The following is a 25,320-nucleotide window of genomic DNA, read 5'->3' as shown; positions in this document are numbered from 1 at the left end:
AAGGCGAGGACGTAGGCTGGGTATAATCTTTTAAGAAAATTAATGCAGAAGTTTAATGGAAAGAAGAGGGACTTGTATATGGCTTTTATTGACTTGGAAGGCATTTAGAGAAGTTCTACAATGGGTTTTAGAAGTAGTAGGTAATTAAGTCATTAAAGATATGTATGGAGGAGTAATGACTAGTGTTCAAACTATAACTGGAGAGATTACGAAATTTTCAATCACAATAGGTGTACATCAAGGATTTTCTGAGTCCTTGTCTCTTTGCTCTAGTGATGGATAAACTTTTTAGGAGTATCCAAAATGATGTTTTATGGAGAATGTTTGCAGATGATATTTTCTTTATTGATAAAACTACAGGTGAAGTAGAATCTAAGTTAGAATTATGGAGAGAGGCTTTAGAGTTTAGAGGTTTTAGGATAAATAGAAATGAGACAGAATGTATGAAATGTAATTTCAATCATAGTAGGAGGAATATTGTAGAAAAGGTTAAACTTAATGTTCAAGAAATTAATAACACTAGTAGATATTGGTACCTTGGATCTATTATGCAAGCTGAAGGGGAAATTAAAAATGATGTAATACATAGGGTTAAAGTAAGTAGGGTAAAATGGAAAAGTGCTTCAAACGTATAGAGTGATTGTGGAATACCCTTAAAATTAAAAGAAATTCTATAGTTGGGTGAGTAAGAAATAACATATCCAAAAAGTAAAAAATTTTTATATAAGAATGCAAAGGTGGACGAGTGGTATAGTGTCAAAAGACAAATTAATAAATAAACATATTTGTGGTAGGTTACGCGTAGAGCCTTTGGAAGATAAGATAAAGGAAGGATGACTCAGATGATTTGGACATCTGTAAAGTAGGCAACATAGTGCGCTAGTAAGGAGGAGTGAGATTGTTACTATGAGAGGCAGTAGAAGAGGTAGATGTATACCTAAAATAACTTGAAATGAGACAGTAAGGATTTAGTAGTCTTGAATTTATTGGTGGAAATTGTCCATGATCATTTAAATTGGGAAAAAAGGATTATGTAGCTGGACCCACCTATTGGGACTTAAGGCTCGGTTTGTTGTTGTTTATGCATTTGCTTGTGAAAAATTGTCAATGATTTGTTATTATATCAAGTGTAAAAAGCAATTAAAATTTTAAATTAATAACCGAGTAAAGATATGATTGTTTGGTTGAATGTTATGATAGATGTATTCAAATAGTATTTTAATGAGTTGATTTCAAGATGATTTCCAAGTATGAAGAAGGACAAGTTTGATATATGGCAGTAAAAATGTTTGAAACATATCTATTTATTTTGTAATGGTTTTAATGAAACTATTTTTATCACAAACATTTATATTTGATTTTTGATTATAATTATAGATTAATTGATGTTATGATGCTGTGAGATAATAATGAAATGCTTACAACGATTCAGATCTGCCACCGGGGGGCCATAGCAGGCTTTCAATTGTATCTGGCTAGAGAGAGAGTAAAGGGAAGTAGGGTTGGAGATTATTTTGGCCTTTGTAAACAACAGCATAAAGGGGATCATGATCCCCATGAGTGAGTGGAATTATTATTATTTCATTAAAATGGTAGAATCAACAATCCACCTGAAGTGCAATTCCACCTCACTTCAAGAAACCAAATGACAATAGAAATTAGGACCTGAATGCCATAAATTTTTATTTCAATCCTCAATGTATCCTCTTGTATTCTGTATTATCCTATCTAATATGTTTATTTAAATCTGCACCCATAAATTTTTTCACTCCTCCATGTCCCAATGCCTTCACTAAATTGCCTTCTAGTGTTTTTTCCAGTAAATCAACTTGAGGATTATAAACACCAGCTGTATTTTTTATTTTTTGCCATAAAACATCTTAGTCTTTATAATTCTGTACACAACTCTTCTACAATCTATACTACTATCTTTTAAGTCTTTGTCTCTACAATAATGCCTGTTCCATATTTAAGTCTTTGTATCCCATAGCAAGGTAAAATACAATAAGAAGTTTAATTTACACACATTTACTAATGATTGACGTGACATAAACAAAAAAATTCTTATCCCAGAGGCACATGAGGGCTGGTTTTAAGTATTTCAACAAGCAGTTCAAGTTCTATCATCAACAAGCAACTACTTTATACTTAAAAAAAGAATAAGCAAAATCAGCAAGTCTTCAAATCTATTGCTCAATAAAATTTCAAATCAGCAGAATCAACCTGAATTTCTCAGTGCGTCCAAAGGACTTTTTGCCCAAACATCCAAAAAAATAGAATCAACGAACATGCTTTCTTCTTCTTCTTCTTCTTCTTCTTCTTCTTCTTCTTCTTCTTCCTCTTAAGGCATGTATACCTAATTCATCATCAAACAAACATGCTTTCTTCTTCTTCTTCTTCTTCTTGCTCCCAGCTTGTACCCTGCAAGATGTTAAGAAACAAAACATGGACTTTTGATGCATTTGATTTTAAAAACAATAAGAAAAATCAGCGAATTGAATCAACATCAAAATTTCACAGTAAATCCACATTAACAAAACCTTTTACCCCAACATCCAAAAAATTTCTTAATTTGGGCGCGCCGAGAAACAGACAACCAAAGAGTGTCTTCGCAACATTTGATGAGATAAAATGAAGAGGAAGGGAAAGAATTTGCAGACAACCTAATGCGATGCTCTTCAATTTCGTAGAGACAAAAGAATTCACCGACCGTATACAGAATCAACCACTCCTTAGCATGGATAATCGCGAGGAAACCCATATTATTTTCGCAGGAAGTACTTCGTCTTCGTTTTCAGTTCATGGTTCAATGGAGTCCCCCTGCCTCTCTTCCTTAGGATCGGCGCTCTCCGAAGCCACCTTATCAAGGAGGTCCCAAAGCTTTCTTGCCACCCCAGGCGTTGCACCTCCGTCATCCATTCCGCAGTCATCGTCATCGATGAGGGTCGTGAATCGCCGCCTCTTCACCACGATCGGGGCTGGCGGAGTAAAATCGGATGAGGCAATCGCACTGCGCCGGGAGCCACGGGGAATTGAGTCCTCCACGGTACGCTTTCCTTTCTTGGTGATCTTGCGGCCGCTTGGATCTTGGAGGGGATGACGCGTGAAGCTGAGGCCGGCCATGGAAGAGAGCAAGGGGTCCAAGACGGACTGCGGCGAGTCGACGCGATGGCTGATGATTGCGTCGCCGTGGCAGTCGTGGAGGCGGGAACGGTGGATGCTGCTGGCGGAGAAGTCGCCCATGGCACCTCTGGCTGAGTGCTGGTGCGTCGGGAGGTTGGAGGGTTATGGGTCTCTCTTCAATCTCTCTCTCTCTCTCTCTCGCTCTGGGTGGCTGCTCTCCAGTGATAACCGTTGAGGCAGGGGGTTCTGAATTCTGAGGAGCTGCTTTTACGAGTTTAAAATGTTAGAAGACGGAGTTGAGAAGTTGGGACCGACTTCAAATTTTAAAAATATCTCCTGTCTTCGAGTTCAAATTTATTTGGTTGTGCTGAGATGGAAATTAAAATTAAAATTAAAATTAAAATTTCTTAAAATTAAAAATAGAATTGAAAATGAAATGTATCATAATAGTCGGTATTTATATATTTAGGAATAGAAAAAAAGTCTAGATAGTATAAAAAATTTATTTAATTAATTAATATGAAATAATAATATTATAAGTATAATTGTTATATAATATAATTTATTAAGTTATAAAATAAATAATATTTTACAATAAAATCATTTTGATAATCATGCACTTGATTATACTTTGCTTGTTATATTTTATTATTATTATTATTATTATTATTATATTTTAATATGTAATATATTAAATGTAAATAAAAATCTCATATATTATAAAACAATAACATAATTTATTATTTAATATAAAATAATAATTTAAGAAAACAACAACCATAGCATTATATTTTATTGCAAATAATAATTTATTTTTATTTCTTATTATATAATTATGAAAATTTACTATTATATATTTATATTAAAGACGTTAATAATATTAATTTTATCTTATTATAAGTTATACATAATAATATAATAAATAAGTAATCGTACCACAATTACATCATAGTATTTTATAATTTAATATTATTCTATAACTTTTTATGTATTATTATTATTATTATTATTATTATTATTACTATTTTAAAAAACGACGGGACCTCCATTTATTTATCGATAAACCCTCACTTTTGGCGAAAGAATACCGTGATTACAAGATATTTAAAGGGAGGGACAAAAGACAAACCTTTAAAGGCCTCCCAAATAACAACACCAACATCCAGCTAAAATAAAATTACAAAATCAATCAAATCAACACAAAACAAGGACCTCTAAACCAAATACTAATAATAATGTTTAACATATTTTATATTATAATATGTAGTATATTATTATATATTTATAGTCATTGATGTCATAATACTAATATTACTTTTTAGATTTATGCAATATTATATTATATATAGTATTGTATTAATATTATTTTTTATATTATATATATATATATATATGATATGCCCATAATAAATCACACTAATAAGGGCAGGTCAACGCCTGTCTCACACTTTCTCCGGGTCTGACATTCTGACGTGTGATTAGCTCTAACCTAATAAAGAGAAGGAGAGATGCACGCCAACGCCCTTAATAATCGAGTAATAGGCGCACACACTTATGGTTAGAGAGCGATTCACGCTCTCGTGCAATAAATCCGAGCCAACCGGTGGTCAACTCAAGCCCCTATAAGAAGGGATTTGGAGTACAGGCAAAGGTAAGTGACAAAACACTACTTTACTGTTGCATTTAGCCTCCCTAAAAGCCTTCCTCTTACTTAGGCATCGGAGAGATCCCCCGGAGTACACCCCGGGTCCTCTAAGCCTTTCTTCTCTTCCTCTTTCAAGTCAACGAGAGTCGAAGGAGCATCCCCACTATTTTTACCCCGCAATAGTTGGTGCCGTTTGTGGGAAAGTTACTTTTAGGAGGCAATATTATCTTGCTCTCGACTTTCAACATTCCAGCAATGCCGACCTCACGCAATTCTACCTCCTTCCCTGATACAAAAGTACCATCCCAATCCATCCAATCCACGTCTGCAGAATTATCGGGTGTCAGTAGGGAGGAGTTATTCGCTTTCCAGAAGGAAATAAAGGACATGCTCAACCAACTCTTACAACAGAAGAGTCAAGAAGGGCACGTCCTTCCCCAACCGCAGGAGAATCCCAGCGCAAACAAGCAAGCTAACGAACCAGTGGGGAAAGAAGAGAGAACTCACCTCAATAAGAAGGTAGAAGATGCAAATAGCGTGGACGTCAACCAACAAAGATCCACTGAACTCGAGGAAAGAATAAAGAAGATAGATTACATAGAGAAGATGATGAAGGAGGGCAGAACCAGGCCCTACTATGGGGAAGCATCCCTAAGGTCCTCAGAGCCTCCATTCAACAAAAACATCATGGAAGCTCCATTGCCCAGTAGATTCAAGATGCCCACCTTTGAAAGATATGAAGGTTTGTCTGACCCCATTGATCACCTGGACAATTTCAAAATATTGATGTAGTTGCAATGGGCTCCTGACGCCATCATGTGTAGAGCTTTTGCTACGACCCTAAAGGGTACTGCCAAAGATTGGTATCGAACTCTTCGACCAAGATCTGTCAGTTCCTTCCAAGAAATGGAGCAAATGTTCACCGGCCACTTCCTTAGTAGCCGGAGAGTTACTAAAACAACAGGCCATCTAATGAGTATGGTACAAGGGGAGCGGGAAACTCTAAAGAACTTCATACATCGGTTCAACACAGCGACCCTAAAAATCCGCAACTTAGATATGGGGGTAGCTTTGGCCACCTTGACAACGGCTCTCCAACCCGGAAGCTTCTTATACTCCCTAGGGAAAAAACTGCCGGTGGACATGGGGGAGTTAATGATTCGAGTAGAGAAATACATAAACCTGGAGGAGATGATGGATACGAGAGGAAATCGCATAGAGCGGAAAAGGAGAAACAATAACAGAGAATCTGGAGACACCTATAGATCTGTAAAAATGTATGAAACTAGTGCGCTGCAAACGGGTCGAAAGATAAGAGGACAGCACGACAAGTTCTCCACCTACACACCCCTAAATGTACTGCGCTCAGAGTTACTGATGCAGATAAAAAAGAAGGACTACGTCTCGTGGCCTGAACCTATGCGAACGCCTTTACATAAGCGGAACATGTCCAAGTTCCGCACATTCCATAGGGATCACGGCCATGACACAGAAGAATGCATTCAGTTGAAGAAAGAAATCGAGGTCCTAATAAGAAGGGAACATCTATCAAAGTTTATCAAGAAAGAAAATCCAAAAAGGGAACCACTCGAGCAGAGAAGGCATGGCGCAAAAGAGAAGGAAGAGCAGGTTATTGGGGAAATTGCGGTGATCTTCGGAGGATCCGCCAGTGGAGGAGATAGCGAGAGTGCACGCAAAAGATATGCTAAACAGGTGTTGACGATGGAGAAAGGGGAAACCAGTAGCAAACGAAACAAGATAGATGACGTCATAACCTTTGACAGCGGAGACGAAGAAGGAGTGCAGCAACCGCATGATGACGCATTAGTGCTCTCCCTACTCGTGGCCAATTATATGGTCAGACGCATACTGATAGACAACGGGAGCTCGACCAACATCATGTTTTAGTCGGTCTTGGTCGGGATGAAGATCGGCAAGGAACGACTGAAGCCTGTCTCGACCCCCTTGGTAGGATTTGGAGGAGACACCGTTCACCCCTTGGGAACAATCACGTTACCGGTAACAATAGGGATGACCCCGCAGCAGGTAACTACGTTGACAGAATTCCTGGTGGTTGACCGACCTTCGGTCTACAATGTCATCTTGGGTCGCCCTTTCCTTAACGCAGTTCGGGCGGTAACGTCCACATACCACCTCAAAGTTAAATTCCCTACACCACAAGGAATAGGATCTGCCAAGGGAGATCAGGCCGCTACTCGGAGTTGCTATGTAATGGCCTTGAAAGGGAAGATGGAGGCCAAAGAAGCTCTAACGGTGGAAGATCTAGAAGTCCGAGGGGAGTATCCCCATATCAGTACATTACACGAAGATATCAAGCACATACCACTGCAAGGCCACTAGGAGAGAAGTATACAGATCGGGAATCACTTGTCCGACACCTTGAAAGCGGAGCTGACTGAACTCTGGGACGAATTCGCTGATTTGTTCGCATGGTCAGCCGCAGACATGCCCGGCATCGACCCTGCTGTGATAGAGCACAGGTTGCAGGTCAACCCCAACCACCGACCTGTGAAATAGAAAAAAAGGAGCTTCGCGATGGAACGGATCAAAATAATCGACGAGGAGGTGACGAAACTGTTGCAGGCCAACTTCATCCGAGAAGTAGACTACCTGGAGTGGCTGAGCAACGTGGTCCTGGTAAGGAAGCCCAATGGAAAATGGTGCATCTATATAGACTTCATGGACTTGAATAAATCGTGCCCAAAGGACAACTTCCCTCTCCTTCGAATCGATCAGCTAGTGGATTCGACCTCGGGGCACGAACTTCTCAGCTTCATGGATGCTTACTCAGGGTACAACCAAATCCCTATGAGTCGAGATGACGAGGAAAAATCTTCTTTTGTCACCGAAAGGGGTTTGTATTGTTACCAGGTGATGCCCTTCGGCTTAAAAAATGCGGGGGCCACATATCAGAGGTTGGTGAACAAGATTTTTAAAGACCAGCTCAGAAAAACAATGGAAGCGTATGTGGACGATATGTTGGTGAAAAGCATGGAAGCAGGGCAACATTGTAAAGATTTGAGGGAAACGTTCGAGCTCCTTCGCCGGTACCACATGAAGTTGAACCCCTCAAAGTGTGTATTCGGCGTTTCTGCAGGGAAATTCCTATGCTTTATGGTGACTCATAGAGGTATAGAAGAAAATCCGGATAAAATACGAGCGCTGCTGGAAATGGAAGCTCCAAGGACTAAAAAGGAGATACAAGTTCTGACAGGGAGGATAGCCTCCCTCAGCAGGTTCATCTCCTGCTCAGGGGACAAAGGCTTACCTTTCTTTAGAGCACTATAGAAGAAGGGAGGATTCGAATGGGGGGAGGAGTAGGAAAAAGCCTTCGAGCATCTTAAGCAATACTTCGGATCCCCTCCTCTCTTGACAAAAGCAAAGAATGAGGAAGACCTCTATCTATATATAGCTTCCACGGAAAATGCCGTCAGCTCGGTCCTGGTCTGGGAAGAAAGCAGGAGGCCTCAGCCTATATATTACACAAGTAAGGTGTTAAGTGGTGCCAAAAAGAACTATTGTATGGTGGAAAAAGCCGCTTTCTCCATCATCTGTGCAGCACAAAAATTAAGACCCTATTTTCAAGCCCACAGGATTGTCGTGTTAACAAACCTGCCAATGAGACAAATTCTACAGCGACCGGAGAGTTTGGGAAGGATGACGAGGTGGTCGATAGAGTTAAGTGAGTTCAACATACAGTATCAACCGAGGCCCGCAGTCAAAGCTCAGGTACTCACGGATTTTACAGCAGAAAGGCTCCCCGTGTCATCCACCAAGTCGGAGGAATGGACGCTGCATGTTGATGGGTCCTCTAATGCTGCTGGAGGGGGAGCCGAATTCATTCTTTCTGACCCAAAGGGCAATGAAACTCTCTTCGCACTAAAGCTGGAGTTATAGCATCCAACAACGAGGCAGAGTATGAAGCTTTGTTAGCAGGCCTGCGTCTGGCAGAAGCATTAAGGGTGGCACAGATCAAAGTATTGAGTGATTCCCAGCTGGTGGTAGAGCAGCTTAAAAGAGAATTCGAGGCTAGGGATCCAAGAATGAAGAAATATCTCTTCAAGGCAAGAGAATACACAGAGGCATTCGTTCAGTTTGACATAGAACACGTACCGAGGGCAGAGAACAAAAAGGCGGATGCACTCGCAAAGTTAGCTTCGGCAACCAGTTCGGAATGGAAAGACACTATCTATCTTGAACACATAGGGAAACCCTCATACGAGGAGGATAGAATTAACTCAGTAGCGTCCGTGGTCAACAAAGACGATTGGAGAGCGTCTCTATTCCTATACCTCCAGGACGGATCCTTACCAGAAGACAATAAGGAGGCTCAAAAGGTGAGGAGGAAAGCTGCAAAATATACGTTGATGGGCCGGGAGCTCTACAGGCGATCCCTGACATTGCCCTACCTTCGATGTCTAAGCAACGAGGAAGGGGAGTACATACTACGGGAAATCCACAAAGGAGTATGCGGAAACCACCTTGCCAGTAGGGCTCTGGCTCACAAGACTATGCGACAGGGATTTTACTGGCCCACAATGAAGAAGGATGCTGTCGAGATCGTCAAAAGATACGACAGATGTCAAAGGTGCGCAGTGGTACCACACACACCCTCTAGTCTACTCTCCCCTCTAACCAGTCCCTGCCCTTTTGAACAGTGGGGGATAGACATCCTCAGACCTTTTCCACAAACGACTAGCCAGAAAAAATTCTTATTGGTAGCAATAGATTATTTCACTAAGTGGGTAGAGGCCGAACCTCTAGCCACCATAACAGAGCAGAACATTACACGTTTCGTGTGGACTTCAGTGGTTTGCCGTTATGGCATCCCTTGGGCGATAGTTACAGACCATGGGAAGCAGTTCGAAAACAATCGCTTCAAAAAGTTCTGTTCGGACCTATCTATTAAGCTTCTCTTCGCGTCAGTGGCACACCCCCAGAGCAATGGACAAGTAAAGAACATGAATCGCACAATTCTGCATGGATTGAGGATGCGACTTGAATCACTGCAAGGTAGATGGATAGGGGAACTCCCTTCCCTTATATGGGCATACCACACCACCAAGAGAGCAGCAACAGGGGAAACCCCTTTCATGATCGTCTTTGGCGCAGAAGCAGTCATCCCAGCAGAGGTGGGGATACCCTCTTGGCGAAGGCAATACTTTAACGAGCAGACCAACAATAAGGAGCTCAGATTAGAAATAGACCTACTGGAAGAGAGAAAGGACCAGACGAGTTTAAAAGTTGCAGCATACCAGCAGATGGTAGCAAAGTACTACAACAACCGCGTCAAAGTACATAATTTCCAGCCAGGAGACTTACTCCTGAGGAAGAGGCGAAACAACCCATCCGAGCTTGGGTCGCACAAGTTAGAGCCTAACTGGGAGGGCCCGTACAGGGTCACAACAGAGATAAAACCAGGGACATACAAGTTGGAAGATGTAGGGGGGAAAGAAATTAAGAACACATGGAATTGTGAAATGTTAAAGAAATACTATTCTTAAAAACCGCTTCTTGCAGCGCTCTAATAAAAGTATCCATTACAAAAGTTGCACTACATCAATAAATTTTGAAAAAGTCAAAATACAAGTTTGGTTCCTACAAACTAGTTGGCTTTGCTCCCCTCTCCAACTTCCTTCTCCTTCCCTTCTTCATCCTCCTCCAGATCTTCCATAGACTCAGGGCTCTCGTCGCCATAACCATGAGAGCTTACACCATCAAGAGGAAGCTCAGGATGTTTGGTCCTCACTTGATCCCGGCACCTCCTGAATCCAACTCGATAAGCTTTGGAGGTATCGATAACAAACTGGTTCGAATCTTTGTACTTCTTTACTGCAGTTCAGGAAGCAGTGGCAGCAGTAGCAGCTTCTCTGGTAGGTAGTTCCTCCCTACGAAGGCGATCGACCTCTGCTTGCAGAACCCGCTCGCGGACCTCGGCCTCGTGCAGCTCGTTCTGAGCAAGAACATACTTTTCCTGGGCATCGAGTGTTTGCCGATACATCTCCGCAACCTTCTCCTCTTGGGCTAGAGCCATCGTCGCCAACTGTGGAAGAATACAAAGTATGGAACAGTTAGCAAGACCATGTATAAGTCTAGAAGAATAAAGCCAGTTAAGTAGGTACTTGGTACGAGGTATGGCGAATTTTCGCTAAGAGAGCATCAGGAAGGGTACACTGGGCCTGCACAAAATCTTCAGCATGCACAGCCCGACGGAGAGCAGAGGCAGAACGGGTCAACTCGTGAAAAATCGCTTCAATTTGAGCCTGCGAGTTCGAAGGAGGAGTAGCATGGACTTCATCAGTGAGGGCGCCGGAATCACCTACCGCAGGTGCATCCCTTTGAGAAGATTCTCCTTCGATCTCCCTTCTCTTCTTCCTACTCCTACTTACCCTTTGCTTCCTAGATTCTCCCATGAGAAATTCATACCTGGTGAAGTCCATATTTGCAAGGATAAAAGAGAAAAGGAATAAGAACACCAGCAATAAAGACAACATCCGAACATACACATATACATAATCAGGGGGAAGAATGACTTGAGGAAACGGGCCTGATCCCCCACTGCATGAGGACACGCTCCTGGAGCAGCTCCTTATGAGGGATAATACCTTGTTCACTAAGGACACAAAGTTCTTTCAAGATGGCCTGCTCTTCGGGGGAAAGTCTAGGAAGGAGATGGCGCACCCGAACTACAAAGGAAAAAGGGGTGAAAGGAGAAAAGATGAGTTAGACGGATAACCTACTAGTAAGCCCTGCAAAAGAGGGTGGAAAAAAGATAGACAACGTTACCATCAAGAGGAGAAGACCAGAAAAAAGAGCCCGTGTAATTCAACTCTCCCGAGGCAAAAAAGTAACGAGTCTTCTAGTTATTGATGGAAGAACTTCCTGGTGAGAAAAGCTTATAGTCTGGTAGAGAGTTGAAATAATATAGCTCCTTCTCCGCAGAATGAGATCGCATTTGGAAACAACTTCTGAAAAGTGGAACGGTATACTGATGGCCCAAACGGAGCAAAAGCAAGGCAAAACAGGTGAGCGAAAGATAAGAGTTCGGGACGAGTTGAGATGGTGCTATGCGATAAAAACGTAATACGTTAGAAACAAAAGAGGGAAAAGGAAGCTTAAAACCCAAGTCTAGATAATCGGTATAGAGGCAGAGCTCCCTGGAGTTTTGGTCGAGAGCTAACTCGGAAGCAGATGACAACCTAACAGTAATATTCGATGGTATGGAAAAAAAATAACGAACATTCTACAGGTCAGAGGAGGTGAGGTCACAACAAGCGCTCCGAACGATAGTAGGAACCCTTAAAGGCTATGAGGAAGTCTCCATAGGGAAAACAAAGCCTGAAGGAAACAGTACCTATACCTAAGGATCAAACGAGCAAGCAACAGCAAAAACAAAGAAGAAAAGATGCCAAGACAGATCAAGACAGTAAAATGTCACACACAAACAGCTAGGCAATCTTACAAGGAAAGATCAAACATACAAAGCTAACGCAAGAACAACGAAGAACATGAAGAACAACAAAACAAAAATGCTATAGAGAGGAAAGCGTACCTAGCACCAAATGGGGGACTTGTGGAATGAAGAAGAGAAGAGAAGGAAGCAGTCCTCTTGGAATGAAGACGAGTGTGGAATGAAAAAGCCCACTGGCCTTTATAAAGAAAGGAGGGCACGAATCCCTGTGGCGGGAATCTCAAGAATTTTCATTTACAAAAAGGATTGCGTCTCGAAGGAGAAAAAGGACACATAAAGTCTCTGACAAATGCACAGACGCGGCTTCCCAACGACAAACGTTACCTCGGAAACACCAAGTCGCCTCGGACACAACGTTAGATGGATAATCATAAATAAGAGCTTTCCTCCAACCCACTTCCCAAGGTAGAACGCATTTAAAACCTGCTTTTATGTATCTCTCACAGGATAGAAGCGTGCAACGATGCCTCGAGAAGGTGAAACAGTCAAAAGACGAGCACGACTCGCATGGCCAAACAGCCCAACAAAGGAGCACGGCTCAACAGACGCAAAGGACAAACTGATGAGCACGACTCATCCGGAGGATGGCCCAAACTGACAAGCACGACTCGTGAGGCCAGAACAACACAATAGATGAGCACGACTCATCCGGCGGATGGCCCAAACTAACGAGCACGACTCGTAAGGCCAAAACAACCCAACAGATGAGCACGACTCATTAGGCAGAGGGCCCAAATTGATGAGCACGACTCGTGAGGCCAGAACAACCCAACAGATAATTTCCATTAAGTAGCAAAGTTTGTATTGATTGAATGTTTTATGATTGAATGGCTTGGTTAATTTGTTTGATTGAATGTTTGTGTGGTTGTGGATTAAATAAAAAGAATTAAGTTGTTGTGCATTATAAACAAAAGGTTAAGTTTTCATTAAAGGAATTAAAAGAAAATTTTAAAACCCAATTTACCCCCCCTCCTTGGGACTACACCTTTGTTTTCACTTGTGAATGGAAGTTGCTAGATCAAAAAAGGGTATCAATGTCTCTCAACGAAAGTATATCACTAATCTCCTAACCGAATCAGGCATGTTTGGATGCAAATCTAGTGAAACTCCGATTGAAGCAATAAAGAAGGTTGAAAACTGTGGAATACTTGTTGAAAAGGAGAGGTATCAGAGATTGGTTGGTAAGCTAATCGCCTATCACATTCTAGACTCAATATTGCATTTGCGGTAAGTGTGGTAAGCCAACACATGCATTCACCAAAAAAGACTCACATAGATGTTGTGTACAAGATTTTTTAAGTACCTCAAGGGCTCTCAAAGCAAAGGACTTTTTTTCAAGAAATGTGAAAGCAATGAAGTAGAGAATTTTAACACATGCAGATTGGGCAGGATCAGTGGAAGATAGAAGATCTACCATCAGATATTGCACTTTTGTATGGTGAAGTTTGGTAACTTAGAGAAGCAAAAAACAAAATGTAGTAGCTCGAAATAGTGTTGAAGTTGAATTCAGGGCAGTTGCACAAGGAATATATGAATGACCGTGGTTACAGAAACTCTTGGAAGAGTTGCACATTCCGGTGAAATTTCCTATCAAACTTTATGGTGAAAACAAAGCGATTATCAGTATCTCTCTCAATCAAGTTCAACATGACATGACTAAACATGTGGAAGTGAACCGACATTTTATCAAAGAGATGGTTGAAGAAGGAATCATCTGTATGACTTATGTACCTATTAAGGAACAAACTACAGATATCTTTACTAAAGGGTTAGCACGATAGAACTTTGATGAATTCATTAGCAAGTTGGAGATGATTAATATATCCAACTTGAGGGAAAGTATTGAAATCCTGAGTATCCTTGAGAATATTGAGTAAATTAGGAAAGTGGGTAAATGTAGAAGATTGTATATTGTTCTATAGGAAGATTGTTTCCTTGTTTAGAATATTTGATTGTATTATATATTGTAAGATTAAGTTGTACACGACTAAGAATTCGAGAAATAAAGAAATTTCATTCTGTTTTCAATATAGCAGTGCTTAGCATTCCAAGAAATTATAAGTTCTTTGGCTTCATCCCCTTGCAAACTGGTGGCCGCAACAGGGCTATTGTGACTTTGATTGGGACTTTGCATATGAAAGTGGTCTATTGTTGGATCTGATCTGCAAACATTTGGATCCGCTTGAAATTTTGGAGAACATATCTATTTTTGAGGGGGGATTGGATGAGAACTGGGCTTTGAATAATAAGTTTTAGGATGGGATTCTTTCTACTCCTGTGGGGAAGAGCAAGCAGGATGTTGCTGCCCAAAATCTGTTGTTGGGAGTGGAATTGTGGTTGGCTAATCTTGGAGGGAATGAAATTGTGGTTTACTTTCGGCTGAGTAGTTAAAGCTAGTGTGCTGAAAATAGTGCCGCACAACCCTTCATAAGGTGTGAATCAGCCCCTAATAAATAGGGATGTCATCTAGTCCTACAACTTTTACAATTTTCATTAATTTTAGTGCATATTTAACCTCATCAACTCCAAGTTTATCGAAATACTTCACATTGCAAACATTTATACTTCATTTGCTAATTCTAAAACTAGGTGTCCGACTTGATTTTTGCTAAACTAGTTAAAATTACTTTCCATTCGCACTTTTGAAACTTTCATGCTTTCTCTACTTTCCACAAACAGAAGTTTATTCTTTGTGTTAAGTTTTACTTATTTAAATTTTCATGAGGTAATCTCTTCGCTAACTTACACTGTTGTTGTGCATACTAGTAAAATTTTAACCACGGGAGGAATTGACATGAGGAGACATCTTGTTTATTTTTATTTTTCATGTAGATAAGTCATGTGTTGCATGTGATTGCAAGTAAATAATTTTGAGTTATATATTAAATAATTTATATGTATTTTAGATGTTTTTAAAAATATATTGGTAATACTTTCTCATAGTTGAGTTTATATAATTTATAATATGAACACTCAATGTCATCTATTAGAATTTATATTTTCTTTGCAATTATAAAATATGGGTATGGATACAAACATGTGACATTATTATGACACAAAACAGATGCAATAAAATGGCAATCCTTTATATTTTTTGAACGTTAATAACACATGAAATCTTAAAATATTAGGTACAAGTTATATTTAAATATGTTATGCATTAAATTCTAATATTTATATAACACCATATAGAAGATCTTCAACAACAACAAAGGCAACCAAGCTTTAATTCCTCACTAGGTGGGGTTGGCGCTACATGAATCATTTTTCGTCAATTAACTATCCTCCAACAAGAGGGTTGTTGAATCCTTACTTTTTGTTAGATGTTATTATAGTTCACACCTCTGTGGTGCATTATTTGGCCAGCATTATAGGTGTCTTGATCTTCTCACCTGCCCCTCCTTATCTTTTCTTGGTGCTATGCGTAACTTGCTGTGAATGTATTTATTATTCAACTTGTCTTTTAGCTTTACATCGCTTATCCACCTTAACATTCTCATTTTCAACAATTTTTACTTGACATAATTGGTCTTATTGTGAGTTTCTAGAATTTCCGTTTTAAGGGTATTGTTTGATCAGACTTCTCTTATTTATGAAGCTTGCTTTAACTTACTTTATTTTATTTTCTTTAATTTCTCCTTCAACTTGCACAATACATTCAAGATATTGAAATCTAGTAGTGCTATTAAGTTCTTGATAATGAATTTTAATCTTTTCTCCAGTATTCCTCCAACCATGACCAAAATTACATTTTCATATACTAAACTTTTCTCTATAATTCCTAGATTCTTCACTACCTCTAGTTTCATGCAACGTCATCTAAAAGCAAAAAAATATAATGTTAGTCTATAAACATTTTATACAAATTAGTAATATTTTTTAATATTTATATTTATTTTGATTCAATATTTATAATATATTTACTTAAATCATGTTGGTCTTAATTTAAAATTTAAATATTAAAATATTATACAATATAGAAGAATATATGATATAAGAAAATTATCATTGATGTGAGAAAATTTTGATAAATTCAATATCATTCTATTACATAAAAATATGTTAACTATATCAAGTTATTAAAATAGGTTTCTAGATAATGTTTTGAAAGACATTTATATATGTAATAGATTGTTTTGTGAAAGGCATGTATAAGGCATTTGAAAATGTTAAATGTATTATTTTTTTTAAAAAAATTGACGAAAAAGGTTAATGTTTATTTCTATATATATATTTTTAATAAAAATTTAATAGTTATTTAACTTTTATAAGATGCATTTCTCAATAGTCTAGATCCTACGATAGCATACTTTTTATTATCAAATTTTTATGCAAGCACTCCTAAGTTCATCTTGCAAACGCAAATATGAATCTTGCGTTTGAAGAGTAAATTTTATCTTTTTCTTTTTATTGGTAAGACGAAATTTAATTTTGTATATGGAATTGAAATGTTTTTTATAGGAATGATATGAATCCTTTGTCTTGCATGTTTTTGAGTCATGCTATAATTTATATAATATTGAAACATTATTTAGTTTATATGCTAACATGGTAGAAAGGGACTTAATAACAGTTTGGACACAATTCTTGTATGTATAACAAAGTGCAAAAAACCAAGCTTCAAGTCTCACAATGTGACATTGACTACATGAATCCTTTTTTCCAATTTACATGATCATGAGCAATTTCCTCTGACAAATTAAGAGTTGTTAAATCCTGACTATCTAATCCGTAGTTATTTTAGGTCTACACCCAACCCTTCTATTGCCATAATTAGTTCACTGCCCTTCAACAGTGCACTGTTTGGTCTACGTTGCAGGTGCCCAAATCATCTCAAATATGCCTCCATTATCTTTACCAGTGCTATGTCTGTCTTACCGTGACTGCGTTCATTTGTTGATTTATCTTTGAACTTTATACCTTAAGCTTTTTAATTTTGACAACTTTTACTTTTTGGACACCAATCCTCTATGTAAGTAGCTAAAAATATATGTAAATTGTAAGGTCATTAATTTATGTCTTACAATTGTTTTTGCTAATAATCAATTAGGTATTTATTTGTGGTTACAAATCCGTTTGCTTCTGTCATTGGTAAAATACTTATATTTTTATGATGAATTTTTATAGTTAATATTTTAGAAGTTCGGTTTATTATTTATGCGAATGATGTTATAATTTTATCTAAAGGCGATTGAACTTAGTTTTAAAAGCGTTTTGTCTTTAAAAAAGATGACATTTTTGCTTGCCTTACAAGACTTAACATCCTGTTTTGATGCTAACAAACAAGTTGAACTTAGCATATTTGGTTAAGTGATCACGTTTCAGGACTCAACTATGAGAAATCAAGGTTAAGTGTTTAAAAGGATTCATGAAAGCTTATACTCCAAAGAAAGATGATCAAATGAAACTTAAGGCATGGATTCCAAGAGGATCTATTAAAGTTTCAAGAATATGAGAGCATGGATATTAAAGAGCTTAAAATATATAAAAGCTTGAAGCGAAGCAAGAGAGCTCAAAGAAAAAAAAAAGCATGAAGACTTAAGCACTTAGAATATCAAAAGTCCTAAGAAATCTTTATGTAAGTGCTTCATATTTTTTCTTGAAATATGTTGAAGCTCATTAGGATGCAACAAAGACTTATAGACTAGTTTTTTTAAAACTCTGGAAAATGTTTTTGAAAAGTCACAGTTAAGTTTTTCAAATAACAAAAGGTTTAAAAGCTTAAAAAATAGAACTTTTGAAAAAATTGACTAGTCAGCCGACTGACCAGATTGCTCTGAAATTTCTCAGCCAACTGACAAAAGTAATCGTTGAATAACAGTCTAGCCGGCTAACCATTTTGACCTATGACTAGTCAGCCGACTAACAAGCCCAGCCGACTGACACTTTTGAACTATGTTAAGTCAGCCAATTGACAATTTAATGGAATTAATTTCTGGCAAATAGAAAGGTCTCGGCCGCCTATCGAGCTGACTAACCCTATATAAAATGCTTACCCAATTTCCTGTCCAGCAGACTGACCTTACGGGAATTTAAATTTTGAACTTCAACGGGAAAATTCTAAAAATTAGTTTTTAAAATGTGAACGATATAAAAAATTGGTGGACACTTTAAGCAACTGGAGAAACAAGGAAACTCACTCTAAAAAGGTCTATAAATACTCCTTTAACCCAAGGAATCAAATCACCCAAACATAATATCAACATTTAAGCTCTCTAATTTCAATCTTCTCTTGCTCACTCATTGCAAAACTGATTTGCTGAGATAATCTAAAGTGTTGAATCCATCCTACTCTGGTCTTTACTGTTGTTCCTCATCTAGAGAAAGAATTGGTGAATTCTATACTTGAGCTTCAATTCTATTTCATATTGATATTTGAATATTGAAATGCATAGTGATTGAAATTGTACTAATTTGCTTTTTGTGAAAGCATTATTGTACGCAACTCTTGTTTCTTGTTTTTTTGACGATTCCAGGTTGTTGGATCATTGGCCAAATTTGGGGTATCACTTGGAGAGGTACAGCTCCAGCCTATTGAAGGAGTGATCGCGTGTGGGGTATCACTTGGAGAGGTGGTGCTCTAGCCTATTGAAAGAGTGTGTAATAGTTTTTTTCCGCCAAGAAAGGAACTGGTATAGTGGAATCCTTAGGTGGTTTGCCTAAGATGAGGACGTAAGCTGGGGATAAGCCGAACCTCGTAAAACTATAAGAACCTAAACTGTGAAAAGTGGGTTTAAATGATTAAGAGAGGGATAAAAAATTTGTATTTGAACAGGCTTCATCGACGAAGCTAGAGTTCGTCGACGAAGGCCATGCATCTCTCATTGACGAAGTTCAGAGGCTTATCGACGAGAAAAAGCTGAGGAGTTTCGGGAACCCGTGATACCAGGATTCGCCAAAGAATCCTCCATCTCGTCGACGATTTTGCCTACGTCAAAGGGGTTATAAATAGAATTCTCTTTACTTCTCAACTAAGAAAACTCAAATATCTCTCTCTCTCTCTCTCTCTCTCTCTCTCTCTCTCTCTCTCTCTCTCTCTAGAACTCTTGCTACTCTCCATCTTTCTAGATTTCTTCGCCGTTCGTCATTAGAATCGTGAATCTGAAGTTACCACGAGGATCGTGAAAGGATTCTCTACAAGTTCTACAAATCGGAATCTCGTTTCGGAGATTTTCGGGTTTTGGCGAAAAATTAAGGTAAGGCTCAGTTTTAAAATCTGATTCAGTATTTTTGTAGGAAACTATCTTGTGAGTATATTATGTACTGTTGATTGTAGGTTTTGGAACTCGGTTCATTGTTTAGGGACTTTAGAGTTCGGGATTTGCTATTCGGGGAAAAGGTAAGGGGAATTGTGTTTATATCGGTTATTTTTGAAATCAAACTCAGTGGAATTGTCGTTCATGATCCTGTGTATATTTTGGCTACTCATTTGGGGGAATCTAAAGGGGAAAACTATGGATTTTTCATGATTAGAATTTTGGGAAAAAGGGGGCGACGGGCTGTATCCCTGGTTTTGTTGAAAACCAAACATATATGTTGATTTATACAGTGTTATAGGGATGGTCATGCCTTGACATGTTTAAAATGTATGTGTTTGGAAAATCGTGATTTTAGATTACAAATAGGTGTGGTTTGTTTGGTTATATGAGCATGCATATGTTGCATCTTGGTGAAATAGGAACGGCATTCCGAATTGTTACAGGTTTGAAATCCGGCTTTTGGCAAAAAGTGCGCAATACCACTGGATTGTCCAGTTTTTGAGTCGAAGGGTGTGCGAAACCAGATCTATGCTGGTTCAACGCTGATGCTATGTCAGGTTATCAGGGGCACCGGTGTTTGCCAAAGGGTGTGAAATATCACCAGACTGCCGGCGTTGGCCGAAGCGTGTGAAATATCACCAAATTGTTGATTTTTACCGAAGGGTGTGAAATACCACCAGACAGTCCAGGTTCGAGCCGAAGGGTGTGACGACACCAGATTGTATTGCTTGTTTCGTGAAAATACTGGAACTGGTTTTGATTATTGAACTATGCATGTTAGTATGTCATGATAACACTCAAATGTGACACACCGATATAACATGTGTTCTTCCTTACTGAGAGGTGTCTCACCCCTGCTGTACGTACATTTTTACAGGTCCTTCGAGTAACCGGAACTAGCGTCCTGGTGTATTGAGAATAATGGTCGGTGTACTACGGTTAGCGCTTGGGTAAGTGCTAGGACTGTATTTTGGTGGGTTGCCATTTTGAGATGTATTTGGGCACTCGTTTGTACGTTTTGATAGAGCCTGTTTCTGCTCTTGTATAAACTCTGGTATGGTAGTGCATATGTATATATAGAATGACCTTTTTCCGCTGCGTATATGATTGTGTTTGGATGTGTTTAAGGTGCCTGGGAACCCCACGGGGTCGGACCCTCATCCTTTGTACTGTATCTGTGGATGATTTGTATGAAACAGGAACAGGTTAGGTTACATTTTCACCCTTGGGTCCCATTTCAGGGTTCGGGGCGTGACTGCTTGGTATCAGAGTTAATCAGGTTGTTAGGTCTTGTAGACTTGGTTAGGCTTAGCTGTGAGTACATACCAAAGTATAGGATGTTGGATATGGGTAGAGTTAGTTGAGGGTTGTTTGGTTGCTAGACCGGGATTTGTCAAAGGTATTCTATGTTTTTCCTGGGATGACAATTCTAGTAAAAACAGGGCTAATCATTGATGACTTTCGTGTTAGTGCTATAGGACAGACATAAATTAAAGAAAAGGACAGTACCTTCTGGGTCTCAGACAGGATCTCATCAGGGATCGTGGAAGAAGAGAAACAAGGGCTCGGGTTACTGTCAGATTACCAAGCGCCAGGATTCTCAGATGAGCCAGACTCGTGGACGTTGTACCAGATGCCACAAATGGCACAAGGGTGAGTGTCGGTCGTTTGGAGGTAACTGCTACAACTGTGGCCAGTCAGGTCACATGTTTCGTGATTGTCATGCACCAAGGCAAGACGTGCATGCATCTAGTGTGAACCGAGGAAGCAATCAGATACCTCAGGGAACCATTTAGATGAATACAGCTCCGTCTAGAGTATACTCCTTTACTCCAGCGGACGCTGAGCATGCAGGGAACATGGTGACAAGTACCTTATTGTTACTTTCAAATAAAGCTTCTATTTTGTTTGATTTGGGTGCAACCCATTCCTTTGTATCTGTGAATTTTGTGGAATGGTGTGGGGTTGAGACCTGAGACATGAATGAGGTGTTATCTGTTACTATGCCATCTGGGAGTGTATCTTTTTGTAGGAAGATGTTGGTAGACTGCCCAGTGAAAATTTAGGGAAAGTTGCTACCGGTAAATCTTGTGGTATACGACATGTCAGGGGTCGATGTTATACTGGGGATGGATTGGTTGTTCTCCAGGTATGCTATGATCAACTGTCGTGGGAAGGTGGTAGTTTTTGAACCTCTTGGGGAGCAGGGGTATGAATTCGTGGGATCGTGTGTGCGTCCAACGCCATAGATTCTGTCAGTACTACAAGTGAGGAGGTTACTCTTGGACAGGTGTCAAGGGTACCTAGCTTGTGTGGAGGAACCGCCGCGGGATGAGTTGAGACTCTAGGATATTCGGGTAGTCAATGAATTTTTGGATGTGTTTCTGAATCATTTACTGGGTTTACTTCCAGATTGTAAGGTGGAGTTTGCGATAGAGTTACTGCCTGGCAAGGCACGGATCTCTAAAGCTCCGTACTGAATGGCTCCAGCGGAATTTCGAGAGTTGAAGGAGCAATTTCAGGAATTATTGGACAGAGGTTTCATTCAACCTAGTGTTTCGCCCTTAGGAGCTCCATTATTGTTTGTGAAGAAGAAGGACGGGTCGATGCGGATGTGCATTGATTACCGTGAGATTAACAAGGTGACTGTGAAAAATCGCTATCCTTTACCTTGTATAGATGATCTTTTTGACCAATTGTAGGGAACACGGGTCTTTTTGAAGATCGACTTGTGGTCAGGATATCATCAGGTGAGGGTTAGAGCGGAGGATGTAGCGAAGACTGCTTTCTAAACTAAATATGGTCAGTACGAGTTTTTGGTCATGCCTTTTGGGTTGACGAATGCTCCGGTGGTGCTTATGGATTTGATGAACATGATTTTCCATGAGTACCTGGACCGGTTCGTGGTGGTGTTCATTGATGACATTCTGGTATACTCGAGGAGTTTGGAAGAGCATGAGGATCATTTGAAGTTAGTATTACAGATTCTGCAAGAGAAGAAATTGTATGCTAAGCTAAAGAAATGTGAATTCTGATTGAGTCGGATTAAATTCTTAGGCCATGTGGTAACTAGTGATGGTATATCAGTTGATCATGGCAAGATTGAAGCTGTGGTCAACTGGGTGAGGCCGAAGAATGTGCAGGAGGTTTGGAGTTTTCTGGGACTAGCAGGTTATTATCGTCAGTTCGTGGAGGGGTTCTCTAAACTATTTGGGCCTCTGACTCGATTGAACAAGAAAGAAGTACAGTTTAACTGGACTAGTGATTACGAGTAGTATTTTCAGGAATTAAAGCATCGGCTGGTTATTGCGCCAGTGTTGACCATTCCTTCGGGGGATGGTGGGTTTATGATTTATAGCCATGCGTCTCTAAAAGGCATAGGATGTGTGCTTATGCAACAGGATAAGGTACTAACTTATGCTTCTCAGCAACTGAAAGAATATGAGAAGAACTACCCTACGCATGATTTGGAATTGGCTGCTATTGTGTATGCATTGAAGATCTGGCGACACTATTTGTATGATGTGCAGTGTGAGATCTTCACTGATCATAAGAGCCTCAGGTATTTCTTCACACAGAAGGAGTTGAATATGAGGTAGATACAGTGGCTTGAGTTGATTAAGGACTACGATTACACGATCAGTTATCACCCGGGGAAGGCTAATGTGGTGGCTGATGCGTTGAGTCGGAAGTCGAGACCTGTGGTTGTATCTACGGTTGTAGCTCAGCATCATATCAGAAGCGACCTGGGAAACCTTGCGTGGATTTAGTGGTTGGTGATTATCAGGCTTATCTTACTGGTTTGGTGGTCCAACCGACTCTGTTTAAGCGTATAAAGACCGCACAGGCTAATGATACAGAGTTGGCAGAGGTTAGGGAAAAGGTATAGCAGGGACTGGCTACAGAGTTTAACATCTCTTACAAGGTGTGCTGAGGTTTGGGACCAGGTTATGTGTTCCAAACGATGATGAGATCAAAAGGAAAATTCTAGAGGAAGCGCATCGTTCTTTGTTTACGGTACATCCTGGTAGTACAAAGATGTATCGGGACTTGCACGAGACCTTCTGGTGGTTTGGTATGAAGAGGAAGATTGCTTAGTTCATGGAGCAGTGTCTGACGTGTTAGCAGGTGAAAGTTGAACATCAGAGGCCGACAGGGCCGTTGCAGCCTTTGCCTATTCCGGTGTGGAAATAGGAGCATATTTCCAAGGATTTTGTGACCGGTTTGCCACCAGCACTTCACGGGCAGAATACTATCTGGGTGGTCATGGATAGATTGACGAAATTTGCTTATTTCATACCGATGAAAGTTAGCTATCCTTTAATTAGGCTGGCGAAGTTGTATATGCATGAGATTGTGAGAATGCACGGGGTACCGGTGTCCATTGTGTTAGATTGAGATCCAAGGTTTACTTCTCGATTCTAGACGAGAAGAAGCATTGGGGACGAAGTGTCACGCCCCGAACCCGCAAGTGAGTCCCAGGTGTGAATTTAAGCAACCTAACCTGTCTTTGTATCAATTTAAACATACATGATACAATACAAATAAGAGGGTCTGACCTTGTGGGGTACATGGTTGCCCTACATACAAACATATACTCATCAGATACTCATTATATACGCAGCGGAATACGATTTTTTATATAATAACAGTATCATGCAAGAGTATATACAAACTAGGATATACATTCCCATAATTCAAACCATACCCCAGGTGTCTACAAAAACCATCCCGACAACCTAGATACCAAAACTTATACCTAAAAGGTACTAGCAATAGCTATGACACCCCTTGCTTCCGGACGCTAGGATGCTACTTACTGCTACCCGAAGGCCCTGAAAATATTGTACGAACATTCGGGGTGAGACACCTCTCAGTAAGGAAGAAAATAATTTATATCATTGTGTGGCATACCAGTGTCATTTTACATACTTCATAACACTATACATACAATACAGCTTGAAACAATTCGTACAATTTCATACAGTTCTATACCTATCCAGTATTTTCACAAAAACATTCCAGTTCATACGATACCCAACATACATACATACGGTCAGTGTCGTCACACTAGTTCACAACTACACCAAGTCACCTCGTTTCACAGCGATTACATTGCTACATACGCAACTACGCTGCGACGATCAAGGCCCAATGGTGAATCCATTGCATCATACTCAACTAAGCAAGGTCACCTAGTCTCACAGCGATTACATTGCCATATGCAACTATGAAGATCTACGACTCAGGCCCAATAGTGAATCCATTGCTACATACGCAACTACACAAGGTCACCTAGTCTCACCCCGATTACATTGTCATATACAACTATGCTGCGACGACCTGGGCCCACTGTGAATCCATTGCAACATACGATGTAGCATATAGCTCACACCACTTCGGTGACCAACCGGAATTAGACTGGTGATATTTCAAACCCTCGGATATAGAGCCGGCCACTCTCGGTGTACGGTAATTAGCCGCCCCTAGCTGATTTCAAAAAACCTGGAATCATTTTGGAACTCATGTCCCTATACATTTCAGCGTACGGTAATTAGCCGCCACATAGCTGTTTTACAAATATCAGGAACAAATATATACATCCATACATACCACACTTATTTGGTTTACGGCAAATCATATCGTTTACAAATTCAAGTATACATTTTATGCAAATATGGACGACGGTAACCTCAATAATATAGTTTAAACAAAACCAACAGTTTTCAAAACAAAATAGAGATGATACCCAAAATCCCCAATTTTTCCCGAAAACTGTAAGCCGAAAATCCCATATTTTT

The 25,320-nt window shown here is 39.7% G+C and overlaps 1 protein-coding gene across 5 annotated transcripts in view; it reads right to left on the bottom strand.

Moving 5' to 3' along the window:
• Positions 1-1,847: 1,847 nt before the first annotated feature.
• Positions 1,848-25,320, bottom strand: part of LOC131148507 (uncharacterized) — a 26,872-nt gene continuing 3,399 nt past the window's right edge. For 2 of the 5 annotated variants that reach the window (XM_058098222.1, XM_058098224.1), the window contains exon 2: positions 2,008-2,421. Coding sequence is in view for 3 of the 5 variants with exons in the window: in XM_058098221.1 (XP_057954204.1) it covers positions 2,800-3,243 (444 nt within the window). In the remaining 2 variants the exon portion in view is untranslated. Of the gene's footprint in view, positions 1,918-2,003; positions 3,436-25,320 lie in introns of those variants that run through there. The other 3 variants (XM_058098221.1, XM_058098225.1, XM_058098223.1) reach the window with 3 other exon arrangements.

The sequence above is a fragment of the Malania oleifera genome, chromosome 2, assembly GCF_029873635.1.
Source record: "Malania oleifera isolate guangnan ecotype guangnan chromosome 2, ASM2987363v1, whole genome shotgun sequence".
Taxonomy (NCBI): domain Eukaryota; kingdom Viridiplantae; phylum Streptophyta; class Magnoliopsida; order Santalales; family Ximeniaceae; genus Malania; species Malania oleifera.
The sequence above is the reverse complement of the archived record's forward strand: the minus strand, read 5'-3'. Positions and strand labels throughout refer to the sequence as shown.